Below are 27,748 nucleotides of genomic sequence, written 5' to 3' on the forward strand. Positions count from 1 at the left end.
GCTGTTAGGTCAGGGCTGATCACAAAACGAAAAAGAGAATACATCTAAAAAAAAAGAAGCCTTCCTGCTGCCTCTGGTCTGACCTTGGAGATGCCAAGCAGCTATTGGGATTCGTGACACCAGCATGCTCCTCTCGTGTTTGTATCTTAGTTTTGCGTGCGTGTGTTTTGGTTGCATTCGAGTCTGAATATGTAAGTGAAATTATGAGGCGTAAACTGCTGTGAGCTCTCGCGTTCACCTTGTTCTGTCACCCGAGATGGCAATGTGGTACCCTGGGCATCTGCGGACACGTGAGCCACTCAGTGCCCCACAGCGCATTGGCCCTGCTGCCGACATGGCACGTCACGTCTGTGGTTTCCCTGGAGGAGCTGACTGATGTGCAGCGCGCTTGGGAAGGTGTGCCCAGCTGCTCGGGACTCGGTTTCCTTTTCCCAGTTCTCTGCAGGCTCAGCCTGAGGGTTTCCCCTGAGGCCCGAGACCAGGGCGGCTCCTCGTAGGTTTCCTGTCGGGGCCTTCTCGTCCTCTGCTGCTCTGCCTTGGCCCTGAGTGGCGAGTCACTGGCCACCATCGTGTGACATCTGGCCAGGAGTGCTGCCAGATGTGGGTCCCGCCCCCGCAAACCCCTCACGGCTGCCCTTGGGACGGGGCTGCTTCTGTCGCATGAGATGGGAGTGTGGAGACCCCAGCTGGGGTTTGGTTTCAAGTGAGGAAGCCATTTTGGGCGGAGATGCACATGTTCCTTTTCAGAACACTCCGCGGTGGCCAGCGCCAGCAGCAGGAACCCAGACGGGCCCAACCCGCGAGCACTCTGGAATGAAAACATCGCGTTTCTCCTGCTGCTGTCTGGGCTGGCGGCGGCCGTCTGGAGTCGGGCACACTGGGGCCCGGCCCTTCGCTCCAGGGTGCCTGTGCGTCTCCCCTGACCCAGGCGGGGCGTCCATGGGGTGGGCCGCGGGCAGTGGGGGCACTGGCCCAGCGTGCCTGCAGTCTCACTGCTGAATGAAATGCAGCTGGAAAATGCAGCTCACGTCCTTTTTCCCGGAACACCTCGTTCTTTATGGCTTGGCAGTAGTCTTCGCCGAGGGGCCCAGTGGTGCCCAGCCGCCAATGCCAGAGAGGGGCCTGCATTTGGGAGCCAAAGTGGGCAGGGCTCTTTCTCTCCCTGAGGCGCCTGTGGGCCCAGGCCTGGCAGAGTGGGATGCCACCGATTTTAGCTGCCCCCAGGCCCTAAAGGCATGGACACCGCCCCCCCCCCCCCCATCCAGTGGGACCGTCCTGGAAAGGGCTTTGGCCTGAGGCAGGGCAGAAGCCAGCTTTTCCTCTCCATCCAAGTTGGGAATGAGGGCCAGTGCTCAGGACATGGCTAATAGCAGTGGGGGCCCCAGGGTCCCGCGCCTCCAAACTGTGCTCTGTCGCCTTGGCCTCAGGCTGGCTCACGCCACTGGCCATGCCCAGCATCCGAGTGGGTGATGGGATTGCCAGCCACGCTGGACCGATGCTCCTTCCCCTGGAAAGCTGGAGGCCACGTGCCGGCTCCCCAGCCAGGATGAGGGAGAGTCCCAGCTGCCTTTCTCCTTCTGCCTTTCCTCTTTGCTCTTCAAGCTCTGGGGAGGTGATGGGGGGGGGAAGAAGGGTGGCCTCCCCAAGCCTTAGCACTCCCATCTGTAGAAGGGGGTGGCACAGCCCCTGCCCTAGCTGGCTGTGCCGGGTCAGTGCAGGGGGACACAGCAGCTGAGTGCAGTGCCTGGGCACCTGGCCGGATCTGGAGGGAGGCTGGGTGCCCCCCGCTGCTGGTCTTTCTCCTCCCCTTGTCATGAAGGGTGGCCCCAAATTCCCAGCTGCAGATGGAGGGCTAGCTGGGTCCTCTCCTGGCTGGGCACCTCCTTTCCAGCCCCTCACCCCGCTTGGTCTTTTTTTTTTTTTTTTATAATTTTTATTTATTTATTTTTTCCCCCAAAGCCCCAGTAGATAGTTGTACGTCATAGCTGCACGTCCTTCTAGTTGCTGTATGTGGGACGCGGCCTCAGCATGCCTGGAGAAGCGGTGCGTCGGTGCGCGCCCGGGATCTGAACCTGGGCCGCCAGCAGCGGAGCGCGCACACTTAACCGCTAAGCCACGGGGCCGGCCCTCACCCCGTCTGGTCTTGATGCCCTGACCATGGCTGCCTCTGGGTGGGCTGATCTCAGGACACCCCTCCTCAGGGCTGTGTCCTTCCATCTCTTCCCGCAGCTCTGAGGCCAGAGACTCCCCTCCTTGTCCCAGCTTGTGGTCCCTGGGGATTCTAGGCAGGCAGTGTCATCACACGAGACGCTGGTGTCTCCTGGTGACAGTTCAGTCATGGGATGGCAAAGCCCCCATGAGGGCCCTGCATGAAACGCCCTGTGAAATACGGACTGCTTCCTATCCTGACGGCCTGGGGCTGGGATGCTGCTGAGGGGCTCTCACGCTGGCCTTTCCCACTTGTCTTGGAGGCCAAGACCCCCCTTCTTGCTGATCCCCCTAGCCAGGTTGCAGGGGCGGCTTGGGCTTGTCTTCTCCATGTGTTTTTCTTCAAATCAGCTCTCTCTCCTAAACTTGAATTCATTAATTTAAACATCATCATTTCCGGCCCTGGAAGCCAGCCTTGCTTGCCACAAATAGAACAGAGTGAAAGCACTGAGGTTATTAGACTCAGACTGGCTCTGGTGCTGAGCTCCCGGTGCAGAAAGGAGCCACTAGTGAGGTGGCGAGGGGGTGGGCAGGGGCCTGGGACCAGCACTGTGACCTCTCTTCCCTTCTGCCTGGGCCTGGCTCCTGAGGGGATGTGTTGGGGGTCCCCCTTGCTGGGCTGAGGGGAGCCTGTTTCTTCCCAGAGCCTGTGGGGCCTTCAGGGAGGGGACAGGCCAGCTCAGCCTGCAGTAGCAAGGCTGACTGAGGCTGCATGTCCAGGAGCCTGGGCACTGGGGACAGAGGGAGGGAGGAGCACGGAGCCCTGGGCCTTGGTTGGGGAGTGAGGTGTCTCCTCCCTCCCTGTGCAGTCCTGTCCTGTCCTGCCAGAGGGAGGAGGCAGCTGCTGGCTTGGGAGGAGCTGCTTACATAACATCTGCAGGCGGCCCTTCCAGAGCCCATTCCCCCCAAGCTCTGTTTCCAGTGTGGCGGCCAGCACCGGGGTGGGGGTGCTGGGCTGGGCCTGGCCCTCGCCCTGCCGCTGACCACATGCGTCTGGAATGTGCAAATGGTTCCTTGGGGGCTCTGGCTGCCCCCAGATCCCACCCGTATCTGGACTGGAGAGTGGGCACCTGGACCACTCCCCTCCTTAGCAGGGGAGGAAACTGAGGCTGCTCAGGGCTCTGGGGCAGGGTCCCTGCTTCTCTGGGGCCTCCATTTTCTCAGCTGTAGAAGGGGACTGCCCTGGGAGCCGCCCCGGGCTCAGTGAACATTCCAGACCTGCTGTTTGTGGCGACCCTCTCCTTTGCCTCCATCTGTGCACACCCGACCCCGACCCACTCACCTTTACAAACACGGCCCCAGCCCCATCTCTCCCCACTGGGCCCTGAGATGCCCTTTCCCTCCCCTCCGCAAGGCCTGGGATTGAGCAGGGGTGGGATGCAGGGCTGAGCCCTGTGGGGGAGCTGCTGTGTCCATCAGATGGGGGCCCTCAGCACCGTCTGCTGGGCACCTCCAGCTTGATGGTGGAAGCAGGGATTCCCCTCGGCTCCTGCTTGGAGCAGGAAGGATCAGAGCCAGACGCACAGGGACATGCAGTTGGGTGCCGGAGCCCTGAGGACACGCGCCCAGGGAGCTGGTGCCCCCTCCCCATGAGAACATCTGGTCTGGAAGGCAGGGGGAATCGGGACCACCCAACGTGGGGGACAGAGGTCCCCCAGTGGCTGCTGGGGCACTGTGTGGGGAGGAAAAGGAAGGCCCAGGTGTGTGGGGCAGAACAAGGGTCTTCACTCTCCCCCAACACGCTTACCCGCCTTAGAGCAGGAGAGGGAACAGCAGAGAGGTCAAGTGAGATGTGGAACCCCCATCTCGGACCATGGGGTTCATGTCCAGTGCTGCGGGCGGTGGGGGCCAGCCTCCCAGTCTGACCCTGGTGCCTGGGGAGGTGATGTGTCTTGTCTGTCATGGGTGTGTGCCTGTTCCCTGGTGGTATCCTTGGTCCCCAGGTCACCGCCCTCTCTTGAGCTGGCCTGACCCCTCCAATCTTGGCTTGGGAGGGTCTGGCTGGCTCAGAGGGTGGGCCCTGCTTGGCCCGGGACTTCTCAGAGGTGCTGTCCAGCCAGGCCACTGGCTCTCCTCCCAGCGGGCGCCGGCTGCTGCATTGCCGGCCAGCCTCTGCCGCTTCTGCCGGCTGTGCAGGGCTCCTGTAGGTGGCTCCCTGAGCCTGCTGTGCCCTCCCCCCAGCTTTGCAGGACACAGGGAACCCAAGTGTGGGGGCAGGGCATCAGACTGCGATGACATCACCTGGGGGTGCAGAGGAAGCCCTAGGGGCTGGAGCGGGGATGGGGCTGGCCTGCGGCCACCTTGGCATTCCTCCCGAACAGTGATGGCAAAAGCAGTGATGGAAAAGTGGCTGTTCAGGGCCTTGGGGCTGTGGGCAGTAGGGCTGAGTAAGGACTCCACTAGTGTCCCCTTCCATTGTCCCTCTTTGGTGTCCTCCTCCAGAGACGCCCCCTAGCAACTGACCCCCCCCGTGACTCCCCCAGCAACTGACCCCCCCCAGTGACTCCCCCAGCGACTGACCGTCCCAGTGACTCTCCCTCCAGTGTCCCCTGTGCCCCACCCCCCCAGTGTCCACCGTTCGTTATCCATGGCCTGCCCCATGCAGATGTTTCCATACCCTGGGGCAGGCTGGGGACTGGGGCTGGGGCCTGTGGACTACCACCAGCTCTTGTCCTGGGTCTGCCCTGGGCTGCAGGAGCACCCTGAGCAGGGGGCCCTTGGTTGTTTTCGCTGCACCGTGGGCTGGGTCCAGGTCCGGATGAGTGCCGGGGTGAAGGGGCTTGACCCCCAGGGCCTGGAGTGCAGGGAGCGTGTGGCTGTGCCCGTGACAGGGTGGGCCATCAGTGCATGTGGGAGGACCCTCAGTGGGACTGCTGGGCCAGGTAGAGCTGGATGGAGGACCTACCCAGGCTGAGGATGGCCTGGAGCCACGGGCCAGTGAGGCCAGGACAGCAGTGTCCCAATGGGCAGGGGTGGGTGCTGGCTGAGTGGCCAGGACACTGAGGTTGACTTGCCTCCCACCCCCTGCCTGGGTTTCTCAGGCACCATAAGTGGCTCCCAGCAGCTGCCACTCATGATGGATTTTCCAGAAAATGGGATGTGGAAAAACATTTTAGGGATTTTCCTTCTTTCTTTCCTCTTTTGTTTGAGGCTCGGGCTGGGACGCTCTCCCTGGCACTGCTGGTGTGTGTCCCACCATCCCCTAAGGTCCCGTCTCTCTTGATCATCTTACTCCCCAGGGTTGTTGCTTTTCGGGCCCCTGCAGCCTGATTTCTCTTCAGAGGCACAGATTCCACTGCCATCTTCGATTCAGCCACGAGGAAGTCCCCACTTAGGTCTCACTGAAGTTTCTCCTGGCCAGCCATTGCCACTCCAAGGCATTGTGCTTGACCAGTGAGTGGAAGTCTGGCTGCCTCTCCCTGGTCTCCCTGCCTGTCCCACCCCACTCCGGGATGGGTTGGACCCCGCAGCAGCCCAGCTGTAGGCACACATCGTGTGTGCAGTGGTGGAGGGCCTTGGCCTCTGCTGGGGGGGGACCATGTGTCCCTTTTTTTCCCCTTGGAGGAGACATGACTGTCCTGAGTTGCTTGTTAGGTAAGAGTTTTCAAACACTGCTTCTCTGAGTGGTCCTGCAGCTGGAGTGCGGGGCGCCTTCGCCAGGCCATGCGTTGAGAAGGCCAGCGGTGTGGTGGGACTTGCCCTTCCTAAGGCACAGCCCCTGCAGTCTGTAGCAGTCAGCCCCGCAGTCCCTGTGCGTGTGGACCGGTTTTGTGATCCACTGGGTGTCAGAATTTCTTCTGGTCGCTGTATGGGATGGATCAATGAGGATAAGCTCAGAGAATCTATACACCGAATCTCCCCCAACACAGTGAGAGTCCAGGGCTCTCAGCCCACGGTGGCATCCAGCTCACCCCTTGGCACAGACTGGGGGCTCTGAGCAGCTGCTAGCTGGTTAAGACGGATAGGCTTGCTGTGCATTCCCTTAGGAGCGTTTGTAGCCACCACGGAGCACACGAATTCCAACCTGACGTGACCGGCTTGGCCTTGGCCCCCAGTCTGTGGGCTTGATCGCCTCCTGTGGCCGGCCGCCTTGTCGGAGCAGGGCGGGGCTTCAGGTCCTCCAGGCAGAAGCCCCCGCCCCCATCTGGTCTCAGCAGGAGCCCCAGGCGCACCCCCTGCCCCGTGGGACCCCCATCCAGTCTCCCGGAGGTCCCATAGCTGTGAGGGCCACGCCTCTGTTTGCTGGCCCCTCTGACGGTGTTTGAGTCCACATGTAGGCTGTCTGGAAGCCCCCGACTCACTGGAGGGCAGTGGTCGTGTTCCCTCCTGACTGAGGCCGTATGACCTAGAGGCTGCCTGGGCCTGCTGCCTCCCCAGGCAGGCTGGAGCCAGCGTCGGCTGAGCACCTCACCTCATGTCTGTGTGTCAGCTGCTCAGCACCCAGTCCTCCGATGGCTGCCCCACTTTGTGGGGGGAGAGATCAGGCTCCCTGGGGTTAGCTGATTATGTCCACGTCCACCTCCACCCACCTCCTTAGTGGGGGCCAGAGGGGAATAGGAGCCCCTCTGTGCCTGGCTCCCATCGGTCACCTGCAGGCCATTGTGCCCCTCCAGAAGCCCCCAGGTGGCCCCCTGGCTATGTTGGGAGCCAGCATAGCGGGAGCAGCCCCAGCCCTTGGCAGGCAGCCAGCATTCCAGTATTGGTCACCATAAGGCCCCATGTGGCCAGCAGGTCTTCAGGGAGGAGAGTGGTCAGGGGCTGGGATGTGGGTCATTTCCTGAGCCTCGTTCCAGAGGTGATCCCAGACATTGTGAGCCAGGTAAGGGCACTGTGCCAGGCATGCCAGCCTGCCAAGCCCTGGGACCCCTACCCCCAGTCATGTCCTTGGGGCCCCTGTGTGGAGGCCCAGGGGCCTGAGCTGCAGCAGAGCCAAGGTCTGGCTGGCGCTCAGTGCCTTGTCTCCCAGGAGGATCTTGTTTTCACACCAGCCCTTTCTTATTAAGCTCCTGTTGTATTCGGAGCTGGCTAGAGAAAGCGGGACCTGTTCCAGAGGGTGACTGACGGGAGCTGGGCTTCAGGACACCCCCCAGGCTGCCACGGGAGCTCAGATAGGAGGGGCTGTGGGGGCCAGGCAAGTGCCTGGGATAGAGGTCTGGAACAGGCTGGGCCGGGGTAGGGGGAGGAGTCTGAGTGTTTTAGGAGCTGCGTTGGCAGGACTTGGAAACAGATAGGCCTGGAGGAGGCATTGACGGATCCCTGGCCTCTCCATGGCTGGGTGGTCATTGGTGGGAAGAGCAGGGCTGGTGAGAGGCCTTCTGGGGACATCAGAGGGTGAGTAGGGAGACCTGGAAGGGCAGAGGCTCTGTGGTGGGAGGCCCAGGCCTCATCAATTTGGAGACATGGCAGGGGGGTGCACAGACCTGTGGGAGGCTGGAGGGGGACAAGGAGGATGGGGTAGAACAGGCGACCGGAGGTGTCCACCGAGTCAGGGTGGCCCATAGGTCCCTTTCCCAGGAGGTGGTTGGGCGGGGACGACTGTGACCTCCACCTCCACGCTAGGAAGGAAAGTGGAATTATTGGCTAAAGAGTGTGGCCTTTGAAAGGCTTTGACCCTGGCGTAGGAGCTGGGGTAGTGTAGTGCCCAGGAGAGTCAGCGCCTGTTTCACCACCACGTTGCCAGCACTGAGGGTTTTTAAAACGTTCACAACTTTGGTAAATAAAAAGTGTTGTTCTGTGATTTTCATGGGTGTTTCTCCAATTATTACTGAAGCAGAATGTTTTTGCTGTACATCCAAGGCATTTATATTTCTATTGTTAATTGCCTTTTCTTGTCTTTAGCCTTTTTTTTTTTTTTTTTTTTTGACTGGAGTAGCTGTCTTTTTCTTTACAGTTGGTAGCAATATGTGTAAAGGTTATTATGGGCCTTTAATCCACCATCTACATTGCTAGTGGTTTTCCCAGCTTGTAGTTTGTTTTCTGATTTATTTATGATATTTTGTGTGAAAGTTGCATGTTTTCATGTAATTGGATCTTTTGGTTTTTGGTCTTTGATTTCTGCTCATAGTTGCATGCTTTCAAAGGTATGTGACTCTCCTCCTGCGCGCTCTCGGTGCTCAGGGGTCTGCGGTATCGTGACTCCGCCGCCGCGCTCCCAGTGCGCCAGGTTCTGCAGTGTTGTGACTCTCCTCCTGTGCGCTCTGGGTCTGCCCGGTTCTAGGATATCGTCACTTTTGACGGGAACCCCTGGTTTATTGAGCTCCGGCTCCAGCTCTGGTGCCCGGAGCACCTGGTCATTTGTGTCCTTATGTGTCAGTCCCGTCTATCCCTGCATAGATTCCTGCCAGCTCAGAGTCTGTTTCAGGAGGGTCCCTTGCTTTCATTGGTCAGTCTGTCCACTCCAACACATGCAGCGCAGTTTAACGTAGTGTAAATCTATGTTTCAACCTTTCTTAATGATTCTTGTCCAGTTATGCTTCCTGTTGAACCTGTGTGTTATCTTGTTGACCGCATTGGGGTTTTTATTGGGATCCTGTTAACCTTGACATGTAATATGGGCTGTGAGCTTTGCTGTGATACAGGATTGTCCACCAGGGCCCCTCCCTGTTTATCTGGTCTTTGTGCTCTACTGTGTCTCAGGGACATTCAGAGGCCCCCCTAGCTAGCAGCAGCTGGGTCCCTGGCCCTGGAGACCCCTGAGGTGCCTTGGTATGTTCCAAACCCTGTGTGGAGGCGGGGTGGTGGTCTGGGACAAGTCTGCTGGGCCCGGGGGCAGGGGACCAGTGGGGGCCTTGGCTCTGTGCGGGGGAGGGGAATGGGGCAGCGCATGGAGTGCCGAGGGGCCCCGGCTGTCTCTTGCTCTGGCTTCCCCAGATGAGACTTCATGTGTGAGCGTGGGTGGGACCAGCTCAGTCCTTCCCTGCCAGGCAGGACCCCAGCCAAGAGGGGACCCACATGCGCTCAGGGGTCACCAGCCTGGGGGGTGTGGCAAATGGGGAGCCGTCCGGGCCCTCAGAAGAGGGAGCTCGGAGGGTGGGAGGCTGCAACCTGGGGATGGTGGGGAACTTCTGGGGGTGGGCCTGGGGTGGGCTTTGTGCCCCGCCTGGGGCTCGGGCGCTGACCTGCGGCCGCTTTGCTCCCCAGAGATGTCTCCCACAACCTGCTTCGGGCGCTGGATGTCAGGCTCCTGGCGAACCTCTCAGTGCTGACCGAACTGTAAGTGTCCCCTCCACAGGGGGGCAGGTGGCGGCTCCCTGTCACCGACCGTTGTGGTCATGAGGGCTTCCATCAGACCTTGCCGAATCCCCCCTTTCTTCCAGGGACATAAGCAACAACAAGATTTCTACATTAGAAGAAGGAATATTTGCTAATTTATTTAATTTAAGTGAAATGTAAGTTGTGTTGTTTTTGGTGAGTGTCAGTGGCTGGGCCCGTGGCCCCCTAACAACCTCCTGCCCTCCTGCCCTCGCCTCCATACCTGCTCCCCAGTTTGAGACAAGACCCTGAGGGGCCATTTGCTTACACGCTGGAGCCCGGGTTCAGGGCCTGGCTGGCTGTCACATGGGTAGTAGGACACTGTTTTGCCAGGGCAGCCCCCAGGCTCTGGCTGCCTTTGGGGGGTCCCTGCCTTCCCTGGGATGAGGCTGGCACAGACCTTTCCTTGAGGCCAAGCCAGGTCCCCCACACCTGCTCCACTGTCTGCTAAGCGCCCAGCTCTGCTCCTCCTGCAGAAACCTGAGCGGGAACCCGTTGGAGTGTGACTGTGGTCTGGCGTGGCTGCCGCGCTGGGTGGAGGAGCAGCGGGTCCGCGTGGTGCGGCCTGAGGCGGCCACGTGTGCTGGACCCAGCCCCCTGGCTGGCCGGCCCCTCCTCGGCGTTCCCTTGTTGGATGGCAGCTGTGGTGAGTGTGAGCAGGGCGGGACCAGCTCAGTCCTTCCCTGCTGGGCAGGATCCCAGCTAAAAGGGGACCCACAGGCACTCAGGGGTCACCAGTCTGGGGGAGTGTGGCAGATGGGGATCCAGGGAACAGATGCACTTGGGGAATAATTATATTGGACAGACTGACCAGATGGGGTCTCAGGAAGGCTCTCTGGAGCAGGGGAACAGTGCAGGTGTGATGGAGGAGACCAGCCAGGGGTGGGGGGAGTGCCAAGCAGCCATTCGATGGAGTGGGGGGTGTGATCTCGGATCTAGAATGGGGGCAGAGAGGCAGCAGGGGTGGGCGTCCCTGCGAAATCAGCAGGTCTGTCCCTTCCAGGTGAGAAGTACATCGCCTGCCTCCCCGACAACAGCTCGGGCGCTGTGGTGCTGGTGACCTTCTCAGCTGCCCACGAGGGCCCACTGGCACCCGAGGCCTGCAGCGCCTTCTGCTTTGCGGCTGGTCAGGACCTCGCAGCCCTCGCAGAGCAGGGCTGGTGCCTGTGCGGGGCGGCTCAGCCCCCCAACACCTCCTCAGCCTGCCTCCCCTTCTGCTCCAACCCCCCGCTGTCCCTGGCCCCTGCCTGTGGGGGCCCCACCCTCCTCCAGAACGTCTTCCCTGCCTCCCCAGGGGCCGCCCTGGTGGGGCCCCAAGGACCCCTGGCCTCTGGCCAGCCAGCAGCCTTCCATGTCACCGCCTCACTGCCTGTCAGCTCCACACGCTGGGACTTCGGCGATGACTCCCCTGAGGTGGACGTTGCTGGTCCAGCCACCACTCACCGCTATGTGCTCCCCGGGCACTATCACGTGACAGCCGTGCTGGCCCTGGGGGCTGGCTCAGCCCGGCTTGGGGCAGAGGTGCAGGTGGAGGCAACTCCTGCTGCCCTAGAGCTCGTGTGTCTGGCCTCAGTGCGCAGTGATGAGACTCTCGAGCTCGGTGTCCGAAATCGCGGTGGCTCAGGCCTCGAGGCCACCTACAGCATCATGGCCCTGGGCAAGGAGCCCGCCCAACGTAGGTGCCTCCCACCACTGGGCCCGCATCCTCCCTCCCCTTCCTCACTTCCAGGGCTTGGGGTGGATGGGGCAGAGTCCCAGGTGGGCACATATTGATGCTCCCATCTCTTTGCCCGCTGACCCCCAGTGGTGCATCCGCTCTGCCCCTCGGACACGGAGATCTTCCCTGGTAACGGGCACTGCTACCGCCTGGTGGTGGAGAAGGCAGCCTGGCTGCAGGCACAAGAGCAGTGCCGGGCCTGGGCCGGGGCCGCCTTGGCCATGGTGGATAGTCCCGCCGTCCAGCACTTCTTGATCTCCCGGGTCACCAGGTGCGGCTGGGACGGTGGGAGTCCCCAGAACACTGGGGTTGGGGCAGAGCCTGAGATGGATCAGGAGGAGAGGTGGGGTGGCTGGAGGGGCTGTGTCCAGCTGGCCGGCCTGACTCTGGGGATGAGGGGCCATGTTGTGTCCAGCTGATGACCGTTCTCATCGGTTCTCTGGACACAGATGTGGACTCAGGGTTCGGGGGGGTGCACCCCAGACCCTCTTTCCTGCCCCTTCTCTGTCCTATGCTGGGCCCCTCCTGGCAGGGCCAGGGATGGTTCTGTTGTGACCGTGGAGGCCTCACTGCTTCCTGCTTCTCATCGCTACTGCCCCTCCTGGGCAGGCAGTGCTGCCAAGTGCTTGTCATACACAAGGAGCCTCTTGGACGCTCTTGTCCTCCCCGGCCCATGGGGAGATGTGCTTCCTTATAGTGGGCAGTCGAGGTGGCCCTGCCTGGTCTCATCTTGGCCCTCAGCACCTGCCATGGTTGGGGCGGCAGGGGGAGGCCAGACCTCCACCTCTCCCAGGGTCCCTGTGCAGGGAGGGGCCACACCCTGGACATCCTCAGTGTCCAGAAGGGGAAATGGAGGCCCAGAGCAGTCAAGGCCCTTGCCCAACGTCACCCAGTTAACGGGCAGTAGCTGGGCCCCAGTGCCCGGCTCGGACCACAGCACTCACTCCTTTGCCTGTGTCTGTGCCTGTCCCTGGGTCTGCCTCCGTCCCTGGGTCTGCCCCTGTCCCTGGGTCTGTCCCTGTGTCCCTATCCCTGGGTCTGTCCCTGTCCCTGTGTCTGTCGCTGGGTCTGTCCCTGTGTCTTTTCCTCCATGTGTCTACAAGCCTGCCTCCAGGAGGGTCTTCCTCCCTTGGCAGAGCTGTGGAGAGCAACCTGTCTGGGGGCTGATAGGTGGGTGTCTTGGTCCCCAGATGTTGCACCCAGAACCCCGCTCCTCCCCAGCAGGATGCGGTGTGGGTTTGCGAGTACCAGGACTGGGTGTGCATGGCCCTCGGCCAGGTTGAGGTGGAGCCCTTGGCTGGGCCCCTGGCCCCATGGGCATGGGTGGATGGGTTGGTACTGCCGTGGGCCTTGCTCGCCGGGTCATGTCTGAGCCTCAATGTCTCCATCTGGAAAGCGGGGACAGGGACAGGGCCCACTTGTTGTGCTGCTGTCAGGAGTGTGCCCCCAGAGAGGGTGGAATGAGGGGCATCTGTCTTTGAGGAGCCCCCTGAGCGCTCGCCCTCCCTCCCGCCTGCCTGCAGGAGCCTGGATGTGTGGATTGGCTTCTCAGCTGTGGATGGGGCGGACGCGGGCCTGGCCTCGCGGGGCGAGGCCTTCAGCCTGGAGAGCTGCCAGAACTGGCTACCCGGGGAGCCGCACCCCGCCACGGCCGAGCGCTGCGTGCGGCTTGGGCCTGCCGGGCAGTGCAACACGGACCTGTGCTCAGTGCCGCATAGCTACGTCTGTGAGCTGCGGCCTGGAGGTGCGCTGGGGCTGCTGGGGGCTGGGGGGCGCCTTCTGCCCTGCACCAGGACAGCCGCCGCCTCCTAGAACACACAGAGCCTCCTGGTTGCCCCGGGAGTTCCTCCTGTCCCAGCCCAGGACAGCTGCCCTCCCAAAAGCACACAGGGTGTCATGGTAGCCATGGGAGCTCCTCTCCCGGCCCAGGACAGCCACCCCACCCCTAGGTGCATTCATTAGCCGCTCAGTATCTGTTAGGTATTTGCTCAGCACCCAGTCAGCCTGGGCTGAGCCTGCACCAGACAAAACACACAAAGGTCGGGGGAGCTGAGGGGCTGCTGCCCGGTGGCTCAGGCCCAGGTCTGGCCCCACCCTGGCCCCCTGACCCTCTCCTCCTCGGCCTGGGACCAGCACCTCATTGCACACCTGCCACCCCAGGCCCCGTGTGGGATGCAGAGAACTTCCTCGTGGGAGCACCCAGCGGGGACCTGCAGGGACCTCTGAGCCCCCTGGCTCAGCAGGAGGCCCTCTCGGCCGCCCAGGAGCCCGTCGAGGTAGGCTGGCCCCATGACCCTGTAAGACGCGGTCTGGAGATCGCACCTTATCCTGGCTGCTGTGTGTCCCTTTAAAAAATAAGCTGCCTTTTTCTGGGCCTTTTTAATATCGTATGTGGCCAGTAGAGACAGTTTGGAAAGCCTGCTGCTGTGCCAGGAGAAGCACCAGTCCCGGTGTCTGGGGGAGCTCTGAATGCTCCTGAGTCTTTTCTCTGGGGGTTTGTGGGCTTTTTTAAAAATCAAGATGGGGGTCCTGCTCACAGGTGGTTTCGACTTGATTTTTCCTCCTGAGTGACGGCATTTCCCATTGTGTGAAACGGGGCACGTGGGGGCCTTGTGAAGTCCCATCTGGTAGTTCCTTCCCCTCTGACCTGCTGGGAGTTTGGGCCTCGCAGTGGGGCTAGGCTGAGGGCCGGGGTCTGCGGAGCTGACTGTCCACCCCGGCCCCTTCAGGTGATGGTGTTCCCGGGCCTGGGCCTGAGCCACGAAGCCTTCCTCACCGCTGCCGAGTTTGGGACCCAGGAGCTCAGCCGGCCTGCCCAGCTGCGGCTGCAGGTGTACCGGCCCTTGGGAGGAGCAGGTGGGCCTCCAGCCTGGCGGTGGGAGTTGAGGGACTCGGGCAGCCTCCCTGCAGTTATGTCTGCTGGTCCCTTGGCCACTGGACTGGTCTCCAGCGTCGAGGTGGACAGAGCGGAGTCCACAGAGATGCCGACTGCAACTCGAGATCCCAAGGACAGAATAGGGGGGCTCACCCTTGTCAGTCAGCTGGCTTGGTGTTGGGAGGGATACGGGAGTGATGGTGGGGGCCGGGGAGCTGCCTGGAAGACCTTGTGTCCTAGTGGGGTATCCCTGCCTGTGGATCGTTAGCAAATTGGGGCCTGTGACACCCCTCCTCTCCTAGGGGCCTCAGAAAACAGCAGTGAGCCTGAGAGCAGGTCCCCAGAGAACAGGACGGAGCCGGCCCCTGTGTGCACACCAGAGGGACACTGGTGCCCCAGATCCAACATCTGCCTGCCACTGGATGCCCCCTGCCACCCTAAGGCCTGTGCCAACGGGTCCACGTCAGGGTCGGGGCTCCCTGGAGCCTCCTATGCACTGTGGAAGGAGTTCCTCTTCTCTGTGCCTGCGGGTCCCCCCGCCCAGTACTCGGTGGGTGTCACTGGCCTGGGTACCATCTGCCTCCCCCTCAGCTGCCTGAGGTCTGGGTCTCCTGTCAAACAGACAAAATGCAGATTCTGCCGCACAGCCCACCAGACCCCCCTCCCATACCCCTCCCCGTCTCGGGCCTGGTCAGTACTCTCGCTCATCTCCCGACGTGAGAAGCTCCTGCCCCATGGCCTTTGTACTTGCTGTGCCTTTTAAGGACTCTCTTCCTCTCTCTTGGTGTGGCTCACTCCTTCCTGTCCTTCAAGTCTTGGCCGCAGTGTCCCTCAGAGGTCCCACTGTCCAGGGAAGCCCCACCTCTGCCTGCGTCCTCTGCCCTGTGCATGTTCTGTTTGTCTGAGGCTGTCCCATCTGTCCCTGCCATGAGTGCCTGGAGGGCCCCTGTGGAGTGTAACTGACTGACGAGTGTGGAGACCCCTGTCGGAGAGTGACTCTGGTTACCCCAGGGAGATCTTGCCCACCCGCTGGAGCCTCTAGCCCAGTGCTCCCCTGCAGGCCCCTGACCAGTGGTGGCCCACTGTGAGGACCTGACACAGCCCACCTCCCTCTCCTGTAGGTCACCTTCCACGGCCAGGACGGCCCCCTGCTCCCTGGTGACCTCCTCAGCTTGCAGCACGATGCTAGACCAGGTGCCCTCCTGCACTGTCCCCCAGCACTTGGCCACACTGGCCCTGAGGCCCCATACTTCTCCGCCAATGCCTCAACCTGGCTGACCCGCCTGCCCGCCCAGCTGGAGGTAGCGCCGGCCAGCCCTGCCTGTATCCTGCGGCTCTTCGCTGCCACGGAGCGGCTTACCCCGCTGCTGGGCCTGAGGCCCAACCCGGGGCTGCGGCGGCCAGGGCGCTATGAGGTCCGGGCTGTGGTGGGCAACAGTGTGTCCAGGCACAACCTGTCCTGCAGCTTCGAGGTGCTCTCCCCAGTGGCCGGGCTGCGGGTCGTCCACCCCACCCCCGACGATGGCCGCCTCTACGTGCCCACCAACGGTTCGGCCTTGGTGCTCCAGGTGGACTCCGGTGCCAACGCCACGGCCACGGCACACTGGCCCGGGGGCAATGTCAGCGCGCCCTTCGAGGCTGCCTGCCCCCCTGCGGTGGCTGCCCTGGTGCCCGGCTGCACCCGCGAGGCCAACAGCACCCTGTTCTCGGTGCTGGTGCTGCCCGGGCTCAGCGAGGGCGAGCACACGGTGGAGGTTGTGGTGGAGAACGGTGCCGGCCAGGCCAGCCTCAGCCTGCGGGTGAAGGCCGAGGAGCCCATCCGTGGCCTCCGTGCCACGCCCAGCCCCGAGGCCCGTGTGCTGCAGGGCATCCTGGTGGTGAGTGTGGCCGGGGTCTGCCCCGAGCCCTCCTGAGACTAGGTGTCTGTGCAGAGAGCCGCCCCTCCCCCGTGTGGAAAGGCTCAGCAGCCATGGTCAGTGGGCTCAGTGGTCGGTTTCTGGGCAGGTCCTGCTAGGTGCCTCCTCAGCCCGTTCTATAATTTTTACATTGCTGAAAACTCTCTGCCAAAACAGCTGCTCTGAAGATGCTTCTTCCCGCTCTCCCATTTCATGAAACAAGTTGTCCAACTCTTCTCCCACCTCTGATGTCATCAAGCCTGTGTTTTCGGATCCCCTGCTGGGTTCCCACCTGGCTAGAACAAGTGCTTTTTTTTTTTTTTCCTGTGAGGAAGATTAGCCTTGAGCTAACATCTCTGCCCATCTTTCTCTACTTTATACGGGACGCCGCCACAGCATGGCTTGACAAGTGGTGCATTGGTGCGTGCCTGAGATCCAAACCTGTGAACCCCAGGCCGCTGTAGTGGAGCGCGTACACTTAACCACTATGCCACCTGGCCGGCCCCCTAGAGTGAGTGCTTTTTGAAGTGGGGTCCCATGCCACCTGGCCGCTGTCAGTGCCACTCTGAGAAGGGGCTGTCCGTGTCCTGGGATGCCCACCCTGCACAAGGCAGCCATGGGCTCTGCAGACTTTGCTAAGGGCTGTTGGAAGGGCTGTTGCTGATGGTCCTGCCACTTGTGCAGTCGTTGTCTCCTGCTACCCCTGGTCACACCTGTTCCATCAGGTGATGCAGGTAAACATCCAAAACCATAAGGCCCGTTGAGACCCATGTGCCTTCCCAGACAGCTGTGCTCTCCAACCAAGGGCCTGAGCAGGCACCCTGGGAGAAGGCCATGCAAAGTCTCAGAGATGGGTCAACTGCTTTTGTCGCTGGTACAGGTCATTTTACAGATGGGGAAACTGAGGCACAGAGAGGTCAAGGTATAACTAAGCCCAAGCTCAGCCCCGTCCCACGTGGCCTCCCTATCCAAGGGCGGGCCCTGGGGCCTCCCTCCCCAGCCTCTACTGTCTTGAAGTTCTGTCCCAGGAAGCCAGAAGGGAGGTGTGTCTGGGTGGGTAGATGTGGGCTGAGGGCAGAGTTGGTCCTCCAAAGACCCTGGGCTGGGGCAGGGTCGCGGCGGCTGATGCTCTGCCCTTCCCGCAGAGGTACAGCCCTGTGGTGGAGGCCGGCTCGGACGTGGTCTTTCGCTGGACCATTGATGACAAGCAGTCCCTGACCTTCCACAATGTGGTCTTCAACGTCATCTACCAGAGCGCTGCCATCTTCAAGCTCTCGGTGGGCGGAGGGTGCGGGCACGGGTGCCGGTGGGGTGGGGGTGCGGGCACCGGTGGGGTGGGGGTGCGGGCACCGGTGGGGAGGGGCAGGCCGGGACGTCCAGTGCTCACTTTTACCTTCTGCTTTGCTTCCGAGGACCCCACGGTGGCCGTGGGTGAGTGTGGGGTGGGGCTCTGACCACGCTGCCTTGCGGCCCACTGGCAGCCTACTCACGGCTGCCTGTCTCCACAGCTGACAGCTTCCAACCACGTGAGCAACGTTACTGTGAACTACAACGTCACCGTGGAGCGGATGCACAAGATGCGGGGCCTGCGGGTGTCCGCGGTGCCGCCTGTGCTGCCCCCCAACGCCACGCTGGCACTGGCGGCTGATGTGCTGGTGGACTCGGCTGTGGAGGTGGCCTTTCTGTGAGTGCACCAGGCCTGCAGGAGCAGGGGCGGGCCGAGCTGGGACAGGTTCTCCCCCAGCCTCCGCCTCCTCATCTGTCAGGAGGTGCTGGTTGCGTGGGACCCTGGGAGCGGGTGGGGGGCTGCAGCAGGGCTGGGTGGTGCCCTGAATGGAGGTGAAAGGGAAGAGTGACTGTGGTGCCCCCCCACGGGAGCAGCCAGCCCAACCCCCCCCCCCCAGCCTGCTCACTGCCTGCCCACTGCCCTGGCAGGTGGACCTTTGGGGACGGGGAGCAAGTGATCGGTCAGTTCAAGCCTCCGTACAACAGTTCCTTCCGAGTCCCAGACTCCATGGTGGCCCAGGTGCTGGTGGAGCACAATACCACGCACACCTACGCCGTCCCAGGTGAGGGGCGGGCCCATCCCTGCCACTCCAGCTTAGGCAGCCCTACCCTGGGGAGAGCCTCTCCCCGGGGGACAGCACCCCCCCAGGGGACAGCCCCCCTCCATCCAGCCTGGGCTGATGGTCTGGGGTCCTAACTCTAGGGTGAAGGAGGGGTGTCCAGGGGTGAGGGGTGGACTGGGCTGCTGTGCCCTGTGATTCGACCCTACTGGCTAGAAACTGGACTCTTCTGTCCACTCCTCTGAGCCTTTTTTGGAGAAATTTACCTTTTAGTTATTTCTAAAATTCCAGAAGCCTCACATGTAGAAGACCAAGGAAACAGTGGGGCCCCCCCACGATCTTAACTCTGCACCGGTGCTTGCTCTTGTTAACCTCGGTGTGGTCGTTCTTAGAGACAGTCCACTCCTCCTGGTTTCTGCCTCAGCCCCGTCTTGCCCTGTGCTGACGGCACCCTGCGCATGCCTCCTCGTGAGGCCCCCAGGGCGCTGTCCAAGGGCGTTCTCTGTGTTTTGCCCAGGGCCTTGCTCTGCCCTCCCGAGAGGCCCTCGTGCACGGTAGCACAGGGTCAGGTAGGGATTTTGCTGAGCAGGTGGTGGCGGCGGCCCCGTCCCCACTCCAGGCCTGTTCCCCTAGGTGAGTACAACCTGACCCTGCTTGCGTCCAACACCTTCGAGAACCTGACGCAGCAGGTGTCGATCAGTGTGCGCGCCGCCCTGCCTGCTGTGGCCGTGGTGGTGAGCAGCCATGTCTTGGTGGCTGGCCATCCCGTCACCTTCTCTCTGCACCCACTGCCCTCGCCTGGGGGCGTCCTGTACACGTGGGACTTTGGGGACGGCTCCCCAGCTGTGATGCAGTACCAGCCAGAGGTCAACCACACGTATGCCTGGAGGGGCATGTACCACGTCCGCCTGGAGGTCAACAACACAGTCAGCAGCACAGTGGCATATGCTAGTGTCCGCGTCTTTGAGGAGCTCCAAGGCCTGAGTGTGAATCTGAGCCCAGCCGTGGAGCAGGGCGCACCCACGGTGGTCAGCGCCACCCTGGAGTCGGGCGACAACGTCACGTGGACTTTTGACATGGGGGACGGCACGGTGCTCATGGGCCCTGAGGCCACGGTGGAGCATTTGTACCTGCGGGCGCAGAACTGCACGGTGACCGTGCGTGCAGTCAGCCCTGCTGGCTACCTGGCCCAGAGCCTGCCCGTGCAGGTCTTTGTCCTGGAGGTGCTGCGGATCGACCCGGCGACCTGCATCCCTGCCCAGCCCCGTGCCCGGTTCACGGCCTACGTCACCGGAGACCCTGCCCACTATGTCTTTGACTGGACCTTTGGGGACGGCTCGTCCAACACGACCGTCTGGGGGGACCCGACAGTGACGCACAACTTCACACGGAGCGGCACGTTCCCCCTGGCACTGGTGCTGTCGAGCCGTGTGAACAAGGCGCATTACTTCACCAGTGTCTGCGTGGAGCCCGAAGCGGGCAACGTCACCCTGCAGCCGGAGAGGCAGTTTGTGCGGCTTGGGGACGAGGCCCAGCTGGTGGCCCATGCCTGGCCCCCATTCTCCTACCGCTACACGTGGGACTTTGGCACCAAGGATGCTGCCCGTGTTGGGGGCCCTGAGGCCACGTTCACCTACTGGGACTCGGGCTCCTACCTGGTGACGGTTTCTGTGTCCAACAACATCTCGGCCGCCAACGACTCGGCGCTCGTGGAGGTGCAGGAGCCCGTGGGGCTCACGGGCATCAGCGTCAATGGCTCCCACGTCCTGGAGCTGCAGCAGCCCTACCTGTTCTCTGCAGTGGGCCGTGGGCGCCCCGCCACCTACCTGTGGGAGCTGGGGGATGGTGGGCGGCTCGAAGGCCCTGTGGTTTCCCATGCCTACAACAGCACGGGCCACTTCACCATCAGGGTGGCAGCATGGAATGAAGTGAGCCACGGCGAGGCCCAGCTGAATGTCACAGTGCAGCAGTGCGTGCGGGGGCTCAGCATCAACGCCAGCCGCACAGTGGTGCCCCTGAACGGCAGCGTGAGTTTCAGCGCCTCGCTGGAGGTGGGCAGCGACGTGCGCTACTCCTGGGTGCTCTGCGACCGCTGCACGCCCATCCCCGGGGGCCCCACCATCTCCTACACTTTCCGCTCGGTGGGCACCTTCAACGTCATCGTCGCGGCTGAGAACGAGGTGAGTGGTGCCCAGGACAGCATCTTCATCTACGTCCTGCAGCACATCGAGGGGCTGCAGGTGGCAGGCGGCAGCGGATGCTTCCCCACCAACCGTACGCTGCAGCTGCAGGCCGTTGTCAGGGACGGCACCAACATTTCCTATAGCTGGGCTGCCCAGCGGGATGGCGGCCCGGTCCTGGCCGGCAGTGGCAAAGCGTTCTCGCTCACCGTTATTGAGGCTGGCACCTACCACGTCCAGCTGCGGGCCACCAACATGCTGGGCAGTGCCTCAGCCAACCGCACCGTGGACTTTGTGGAGCCTGTGGGGTGGCTGGCTGCAGCCGCCTCCCCGAATCCAGCCGCTGTCAATGCAACTGTCGCCCTCCGTGCTGAGCTGGCTGGCGGCAGTAGTGTCCTCTACAGCTGGTCCCTTGAGGAAGGGCTGAGCTGGGAGACCCCAGAACCATTTGCCACCCACGCCTTTCCCACCCCTGGCCTGCACCTGGTCACGGTCACAGCCAAGAATCAACTGGGCTCAGCTAATGCCACTCTTGAGGTGGCCGTGCAGGTGCCCGTGAGTGGCCTCTGCATCAGGGCCAGCGAGCTGGACTACAACTTCGTGGCAGCTGGCTCCACTGTGCCCTTCTGGGGGCAGCTGGCCTCAGGCACCAACGTGAGCTGGTGCTGGGCTGTGCCAGGTGGCAGCAGGCATGGCCCGCACATTGCCATGGTCTTCCCTGATGCTGGCACCTTCTCCATTCAGCTCAACGCCTCCAATGCAGTCAGCTGGGTCACAGCCACACACACCCTCACGGTGGAGGAGCCTGTTGTGGGCCTCGTGCTGTGGGCCAGCACCAAGGTGGTGGAGGCCGGGCAGCTGGTCCACTTTCAGATCCTGCTGGCCTCTGGCTCAGCCGTCAGCTTTCGCCTACAGGTCAGCGGGGCTGGCCTCGAGGTGCTTCCTGGGCCCCACTTCTCCCGCAGCTTCCCCAGGGTCGGGGACTACGTGGTGAGCATCCAGGCTGAGAACCACGTGAGCCAGGCCCAGGCACAGGTGCGTGTCTTGGTGCTGGAGGCCGTGGGTGGGCTCCAGGTGCCCAACTGCTGTGAGCCAGGCATCGCCACGGGCACCGAGAAGAACTTCACAGCCCGGGTGCAGCGGGGGTCCCGCGTCGCCTACGCTTGGTACTTCTCCCTGCAAAAGGTCCAGGGGGACTCTCTGGTCATCTTGTCAGGCCGCGACGTTACCTACACCCCCGTGGCCGCGGGGCTGCTGGAGATCCACGTGCGCGCCTTCAACGAGCTGGGTGGTGTGAATCGCACACTTGTGGTCGAGGTCCAGGACATCATACAGCACGTGGTACTGCGCAGTGGCCGCTGCTTCACCAACCGCTCGGCCCGGTTCGAGGCTGCCACGAGCCCCAGCCCCTGGCATGTGGCCTACCGCTGGGACTTTGGGGACGGGGCCCCAGTGGAGGACACAGAGGAGCCCTGGGCTGACCATTCCTACCTGCAGCCTGGGGACTATCGCGTGGAGGTGAATGCCTCCAACCTGGTGAGCTTCTTCGTGGCACAGGTCACAGTCACCGTCCACGTGCTGGCCTGCAGGGAGCCCGAGGTGGACGTGGCCCTGCCCCCGCAGGTGTTGATGCGGCGCTCTCAGCGCAACTACCTCGAGGCCCACGTCGATCTGCGTGACTGCGTCACCTACCAGACCGAGTACCGCTGGGAGGTATACCGCACCACCAGCTGCCAGCGGCCCAGGCGCACGGCCCCTGTGGTCCTGCCCAGTGTGGACATGAGCCGGCCCCAGCTGGTGGTGCCACGGCTGGCGTTGCCCGTGGGCCACTATTGCTTTGTGTTTATGGTGTCGTTTGGGGACACACCGCTGGCGCGGAGCATCCAGGCCAATGTGACAGTGGCCCCTGAGCACCTAGTGCCCATTGTTGAGGGCGGCTCGTACCGTGTGTGGTCAGACACTCAGGACCTGGTGCTGGATGGGAGCAAGTCCTATGACCCCAACCTGGAGGATGGTGACCAGACACCACTGAGCTTCCACTGGGCCTGCGTGGCCTCAACACAGGTCAGCTGTGTGGCAGGGCAGGGGGCTATCCTTCCCCCTTCAGTCATTGGCACTAATGAGCCCAGCAGAGCCCTGGTGTCTACCTGCTGTCTGAGCGTTTTGTGGGCTTGAGCCCAGCATGGGGAGGGGGTCTTCCCAGCTGTCCCCTGAGGCAGGCTCTGCTTTGAGGTTAGTCCAGAGTCTCACCACCCCCCTGTTGTGTGCTGCAGAGTGAGGCTGGTGGGTGTGTGCTGAACTTCGGGCCCCGAGGGAGTAGCGTGGTCACCATCCCCCGGGAGCGCCTGCAAGCTGGCGTGGAGTACACCTTCAACCTGACTGTGTGGAAGGCAGGCCGGAAGGAGGAGGCCACCAACCAGACGGTGGGTGCCGCCCCAGCCTCGGCCCTACCCCAGCAAGACAGAGCCCCAGGCCCCAGGGTGGGGCGGGGGTGCCAAGGAGAGCTGAGCACACAGGGCCACCTGCCCACAGACAGCACCAAATAGCCTTTTTTAAGGATTTTTATGTTTTAGTGCTTCTCAGGACTGTTGATTCTCTTTTAAGTGACTACTTTTGATACAAATTCTCTTTAAGTAAATGTCGTGCTTCAGCGTTGCTTCCTTCCAAACGGGCTACAGCTGCACACCAAGTCCTAGAGGGGCAGCACGAGCTCTAGGGACTTGTGAGAGATACACTGTCCCACTAGCACCAGAGGCCAACAGTGAGGAAACACATCCCCTCCCCAGAGGGTGGGTGTCCTTGTGTCCAACAGGGAGGGCCTCTTTTCACCCTCGTGTGGGCACACACTCACACTCTCCTGGGACGGGCCCAGTGGATCAGGACCACTGTGCAGATGACCCCATGGCAGCCACTCGTGCTGCTATTGGTAGGGGCCTGCCAATGGGGGCAGGTGTGCCAGGTCTGCTGGTGCCCAGGATGGGGGTGTCCGTGCCCAGTACAGGCCTCTCCCAGCTGGCCTACCTGGGGACGGGGGCCTGCCCAGAGGGGCCATGTGGGGAGGTGGAAGCCCAGAGCAGGGTCCAGCCTTGCTCTGCTTTCTGAGGTGGGCCCCACCTCCCCAGCCCTGGGCATTGGGAACCTCAGGCAGGTGTGTAGAGGACAGCTGTCTTCACCCCATGTGTGCCTTCACTCATCCATACTTTGATGCCTTCCTTCATCCATCCCTTCACTGGGAGCACCTGTCTAGTATTTCCCATGTGCTGGGCCCAAGCTGGGCCCCAGATGCTGCAGAAAACAAACCCAGCATCGTCTCTGCTCTTTCAGATGACTCTCCCCCAGATTGGGAGACACAAAATCAGACGGATACACTAGGCAAGGCTGAGCCCATGGTCTCTTGGGAATCTGTACTTTGGGCTGAATAGGAGTTGGCTGGGCCTAGAGAGGAGCTTTCCCAGCTAGGGGAACAGCATGTGCGGAGGGCAGAGGCCCAGCTCCTCTGTGGGGCCCGTGACAGCCTGCCGCACTGGGCAGACTCAGGTCTGGGACTCAGGAGTAGAGGCTCCGTCTTGGGGCGTGGTCTCCCTGTAATCCCACCTTGTCCCCAGGTGCTGATCCGGAGCGGCCAGGTGCCCATTGTGTCCTTGGAGTGTGTGTCTTGCAAGGCGCAGGCAGTGTACGCAGTGAGCCGCAGTTCTTACGTGTACCTGGAGGGCCGCTGCGACAACTGCAGCGGGGGCTCCAAGCGAGGGGTGAGCTGCCGGTCGGGCGAGGGCGGGGCTTGGGGCGGGATGCCCCTGGAGCTGGCCCAGCACCAGGCCCGCCCTTGAGCACCCAGTGGTCTGTGTCCTGCAGCGCTGGGCCGCGCGTACCTTCAGCAATGAGACGCTGGTGCTGGATGAGACGACCACGTCCACGGGCAGCTCGGGCATGCGGCTGGTGGTGCGGCGCGGCGTGCTGCGGGATGGCGAGGGCTACACGTTCACGCTCACGGTGCTGGGCCGCACGGGCGAGGAGGAGGGCTGCGCCTCCATCCGCCTCTCCCCCAACCGCCCTCCGCTGGGGGGCTCCTGCCGTCTCTTCCCGCTGGACGCCGTGCGTGCTCTCACCACCAAGGTGCACTTCGAGTGCGCGGGTGAGTGCGGCCAGGGTCGGGGAGGCACGGCAGGCTCGCCCTGGGGCTGAGGGTGTGGGGGAGGCCACAGTGACCCATGTGGGGGCCCCGGTGACGCTGTGGGGGGCCTGCAGGCTGGCAGGACGCTGAGGACGCAGGCACCCCTCTGGTGTACTCCCTGCTGCTGCGGCGCTGTCGCCAGGGCCACTGTGAGGAGTTCTGTGTCTACAAGGGCAGCCTCTCTGCCTATGGGGCTGTGCTGCCACCTGGCTTTGCGCCCCACTTCGAGGTCGGTCTGGCTGTGGTCGTGCAGGACCAGCTGGGCGCCGCCGTGGTGGCCCTCAACAGGTGAGCCTGGGTCTGTGGGAGCAGGGCCTGGAGGGGTGGAGCGGGACTGCTGCCTGTTCACCCCGAGCTCTGCATGTAGGTCTCTGGCCATCACCCTGCCAGAGCCCCTCAACTACCCCCTGGACGGCCCCCCGGACCTCATGCTCTGGCTGCACAGCCTCACAGAGAGCATGCTGCCCAGGTTGCTGAGACAGGCCGACCCCCAGCACGTCATCGAGTACTCCCTGGCTCTCATCACTGTGCTCAATGAGGTCAGTGCGGGGGGCAAGGACGCCCCTCCTTGTGTCTGCCCCCCATGGGTGGGGGCCAGCCCAGATTGGCACTCCTGACTGGATCCTGGATCCTTGTAAAGGGCTCATCCCTGGCTCCCGATGGACAGAGTGCCTGACTGCCTTGAAATGACTCCTGCTCTCAGCAGCCCCCACCGCCGGGTCCTCCCTAGAGCCTGGCTTCCGCCCCTCACCTCCCCTGTTCTTGTGCCCTTAGCCCCAAAGGGGCCCCTGGGAAAGCCCCCTTTTGCCCTCGAAGAGGTGGGCCTCCAGCCACTGCCCTCGAAGAGGTAGGGCTCCAGCCGCTGCCCGCGTCACGCAGCAGCTGAGAGCCTGCGTGGCGCCCACCTTCCTGCGCTGCTGGTGGGGCTGTCACCGCTGACGGCTACCCTGTGCCCGCTGCCCACAGTATGAGCAGGGCCTGGCCGTGGCGGCAGAGCCGGACCCCAGGCAGCAGCTTCGAGCCCAGATACGCAAGAATATCACGGAGACTCTGGTCTCCCTGCGGGTCGACACTGTAGACGACATCCAGCAGATTGCGGCAGCGCTGGCTCAGTGCACGGTAGGACAGGACTCTGGGCTCCCCACCCCCCGCAAGCTTTCTTGGCCGTCTGCCCGACCACGTGCCCATCCTTGGTCTTAGCTGAGCCACAGGTGTCCCCTAGGACAACTTTGCAGGGTGGCCTATGGTATAAGGAGCAGCCGAGGTGTGGGGAGGGCCAGCATGAAGAGGCCATTCTCTGCCCTTCAGGCCCCTGGTATGGTCACACTTGGCCTGGCCTCTCCAGCCCCGAGAGACCGCTCACCACCCTTGCCCAGGACTTAGCAACCAGGCTGGGCTGGCTGTGGTCTTGATGCGGGGAGTGCTGTGTCCAGGGTGGCAGGGGATTGCTGCAGAGACCTCAGCGGAGGATGAGGGAGGGGAGAACCTTTCGAATGGGGGTTGTCCTGTCTGCCACATGGTTTCCGTGGCTGTGTGCATGGTTGAGAGTGGTTGGTGGGGCCATGTTACCGTGGACTTTGCCTGTGGTTGGGGAGGAGCCACAGAAGGGCCCTCAGCAGGGAGGCACGTGGATGGAGCCATGTTTGCAGTGGTCTCTCCAGCTGCAGCACAAAGGGTGGTGTGGGAAGGCCAGATGGAGGTGGGGAGGCCACCCCAGGATCACGGCGACTGTGACAGTGCCGCTGAGCAGCCCCCCCCTGCCTGGCCCTGGTCAGCCAGGCCAGAGTAGGGCTGGACACAGTGCCCGGCCTCCCTGCAGGTGTCCAGCAGGGAGCTCGTGTGCCGCTCGTGCCTGAAGAAGACGCTGCACAAGCTGGAGGACATGATGCACATCCTGCAGGCTGAGACCGCCACGGGCACCGGGACGCCTACTGCCATTGCCGACAGCATCCTCAACATCACAGGTGGGGCCGGGTGGGCACGCGGAGCTCTCCCGATCTCTCCCACATCAATCCCTCATCTCCCCCGAACCTCTCCCCCATCCACAGGCGACCTCATCCACCTGGCCAGCTTGGACATGCAGGGCCCACAGCCCTCAGAGCTGGGAGCCAAGTTGCCATCACTGATGGTGGCATCCAAGGCCTACCACCTCTCGTCTGCCCTCATGTGCATCCTTATGCGCTCCCGCGTGCTCAACGAGGAGCCTCTGACCCTGGCGGGCGAGGAGATAGTGGCGCAGGGCAAGCGTTCAGACCCACTGAGCCTGCTGTGCCAGGGCAACACCTCGGGCCCCGGCTGCCACTTCTCCATCCCCACGGCCTTCAGCGGGGCCCTGTCCAACCTCAGCGACGTGGTGCAGCTCATCTTTCTTGTGGACTCCAACCCCTTTCCCTTTGGCTACATCAGCAACTATACCGTCTCCACCAAGGTGGCATCCATGGCTTTCCAGACTCAGGCTGGCATGCAGATCCCCATTGGGCAGCTGGCCTCAGAGCGTGCCATCACTGTGAAGGTGCCCAACAACTCAGACCAGGCTGCCCAGGGCCACCGCATCCCTGCTGGCTCCACTGTCGTCCAGCCCCGGTCCTCGGTCAGCACTGTGGTCGCCCCCGAGAACAGCAACCCTGAGGCCGGGCTGCACCTGCAGCTCACCTACAAGGTGCTGAACGGTGAGTGCCCCCTCCTACAGCCCTGGCCCGGCCTGTGTGGGGCAGCCGGGGGGTGGCCTGGGTAACCAGGCGTCTGGCAAACATGCCAACTCTTGGCCTTTGGTAAAATCTGTCTCCTGCTTCACAGGGTTCTGGGGCCTGCTAGGAGGGCAGTGGGGGAGCCACAGAAGAGCGAGTGCTGCCTCTAGCATAGAGGTTCCTCTGGCCCCGTGCAGCGAGGAGGGCTCCCAGAGGTGTCCCCCAGGGTGCATGAGCTGTCTGGGGCAGGCATCTGACCCTGCATGTTCCACCCCCAGAGCACTACCTGCCTGAGGAGCCTGAGCCCTACCTGGCCGTCTACCTGCACTCAGCACCCTGGCCCAATGAGCACAATTGCTCTGCCAGCAAGAGGATCAGCCTGGAGGCGCTGGCGGGCGACGACCACAGGCCCTATACCTTCTTCATTGCCCCGGGGTGAGCACGTCCCCTGCCCTGGGAGGGCACAGCAGGCCCACGGAAGACCTGGGAGCGGGCCAGGACTTGTTGGCTTGGGTGGGGCTGGTGTCTTGGGGGCAAGTGGACGTGATCAAATCCGTATGTGCCGAGGCTGTGTGGGCTCCCTGTGGGAGCAGGTGTGGCAGCGGGACCACCAAGGAGCAGGTTGGGCCTGGCCACCCACAGCAGGCATGGCTGTAGCCGAGAAGTCTTTGGGCCGGAACGCCACCCTGACTCAGACC

The 27,748-nt window shown here is 62.6% G+C and overlaps 1 protein-coding gene across 4 annotated transcripts in view; it reads left to right on the top strand.

The window, feature by feature from the left end:
• The window catches only part of PKD1 (polycystin 1, transient receptor potential channel interacting), a 49,189-nt gene that overhangs the window by 7,741 nt on the left and 13,700 nt on the right, over positions 1 to 27,748 (top strand). For 3 of the 4 annotated variants that reach the window (XM_058570311.1, XM_058570310.1, XM_058570312.1), the window contains exons 2-24: positions 9,349 to 9,420; positions 9,525 to 9,596; positions 9,936 to 10,105; positions 10,463 to 11,134; positions 11,264 to 11,447; positions 12,700 to 12,920; positions 13,337 to 13,452; positions 13,906 to 14,032; positions 14,354 to 14,601; positions 15,173 to 15,928; positions 17,092 to 17,223; positions 17,455 to 17,630; positions 17,882 to 18,015; positions 18,646 to 22,256; positions 22,466 to 22,615; positions 23,798 to 23,941; positions 24,045 to 24,324; positions 24,438 to 24,651; positions 24,731 to 24,902; positions 25,330 to 25,482; positions 26,183 to 26,327; positions 26,412 to 27,032; positions 27,329 to 27,485. In XM_058570311.1, the coding sequence (XP_058426294.1) occupies positions 9,349 to 9,420; positions 9,525 to 9,596; positions 9,936 to 10,105; positions 10,463 to 11,134; positions 11,264 to 11,447; positions 12,700 to 12,920; positions 13,337 to 13,452; positions 13,906 to 14,032; positions 14,354 to 14,601; positions 15,173 to 15,928; positions 17,092 to 17,223; positions 17,455 to 17,630; positions 17,882 to 18,015; positions 18,646 to 22,256; positions 22,466 to 22,615; positions 23,798 to 23,941; positions 24,045 to 24,324; positions 24,438 to 24,651; positions 24,731 to 24,902; positions 25,330 to 25,482; positions 26,183 to 26,327; positions 26,412 to 27,032; positions 27,329 to 27,485 (8,727 nt within the window). The remainder of the gene's footprint in view (positions 1 to 9,348; positions 9,421 to 9,524; positions 9,597 to 9,935; positions 10,106 to 10,462; positions 11,135 to 11,263; positions 11,448 to 12,699; positions 12,921 to 13,336; positions 13,453 to 13,905; positions 14,033 to 14,353; positions 14,602 to 15,172; positions 15,929 to 17,091; positions 17,224 to 17,454; positions 17,631 to 17,881; positions 18,016 to 18,645; positions 22,257 to 22,465; positions 22,616 to 23,797; positions 23,942 to 24,044; positions 24,325 to 24,437; positions 24,652 to 24,730; positions 24,903 to 25,329; positions 25,483 to 26,182; positions 26,328 to 26,411; positions 27,033 to 27,328; positions 27,486 to 27,748) is intronic. The other variant, XM_058570313.1, reaches the window with a different exon arrangement.

This window comes from Diceros bicornis, chromosome 26, assembly GCF_020826845.1.
Source record: "Diceros bicornis minor isolate mBicDic1 chromosome 26, mDicBic1.mat.cur, whole genome shotgun sequence".
Taxonomy (NCBI): Eukaryota; Metazoa; Chordata; class Mammalia; order Perissodactyla; family Rhinocerotidae; genus Diceros; species Diceros bicornis.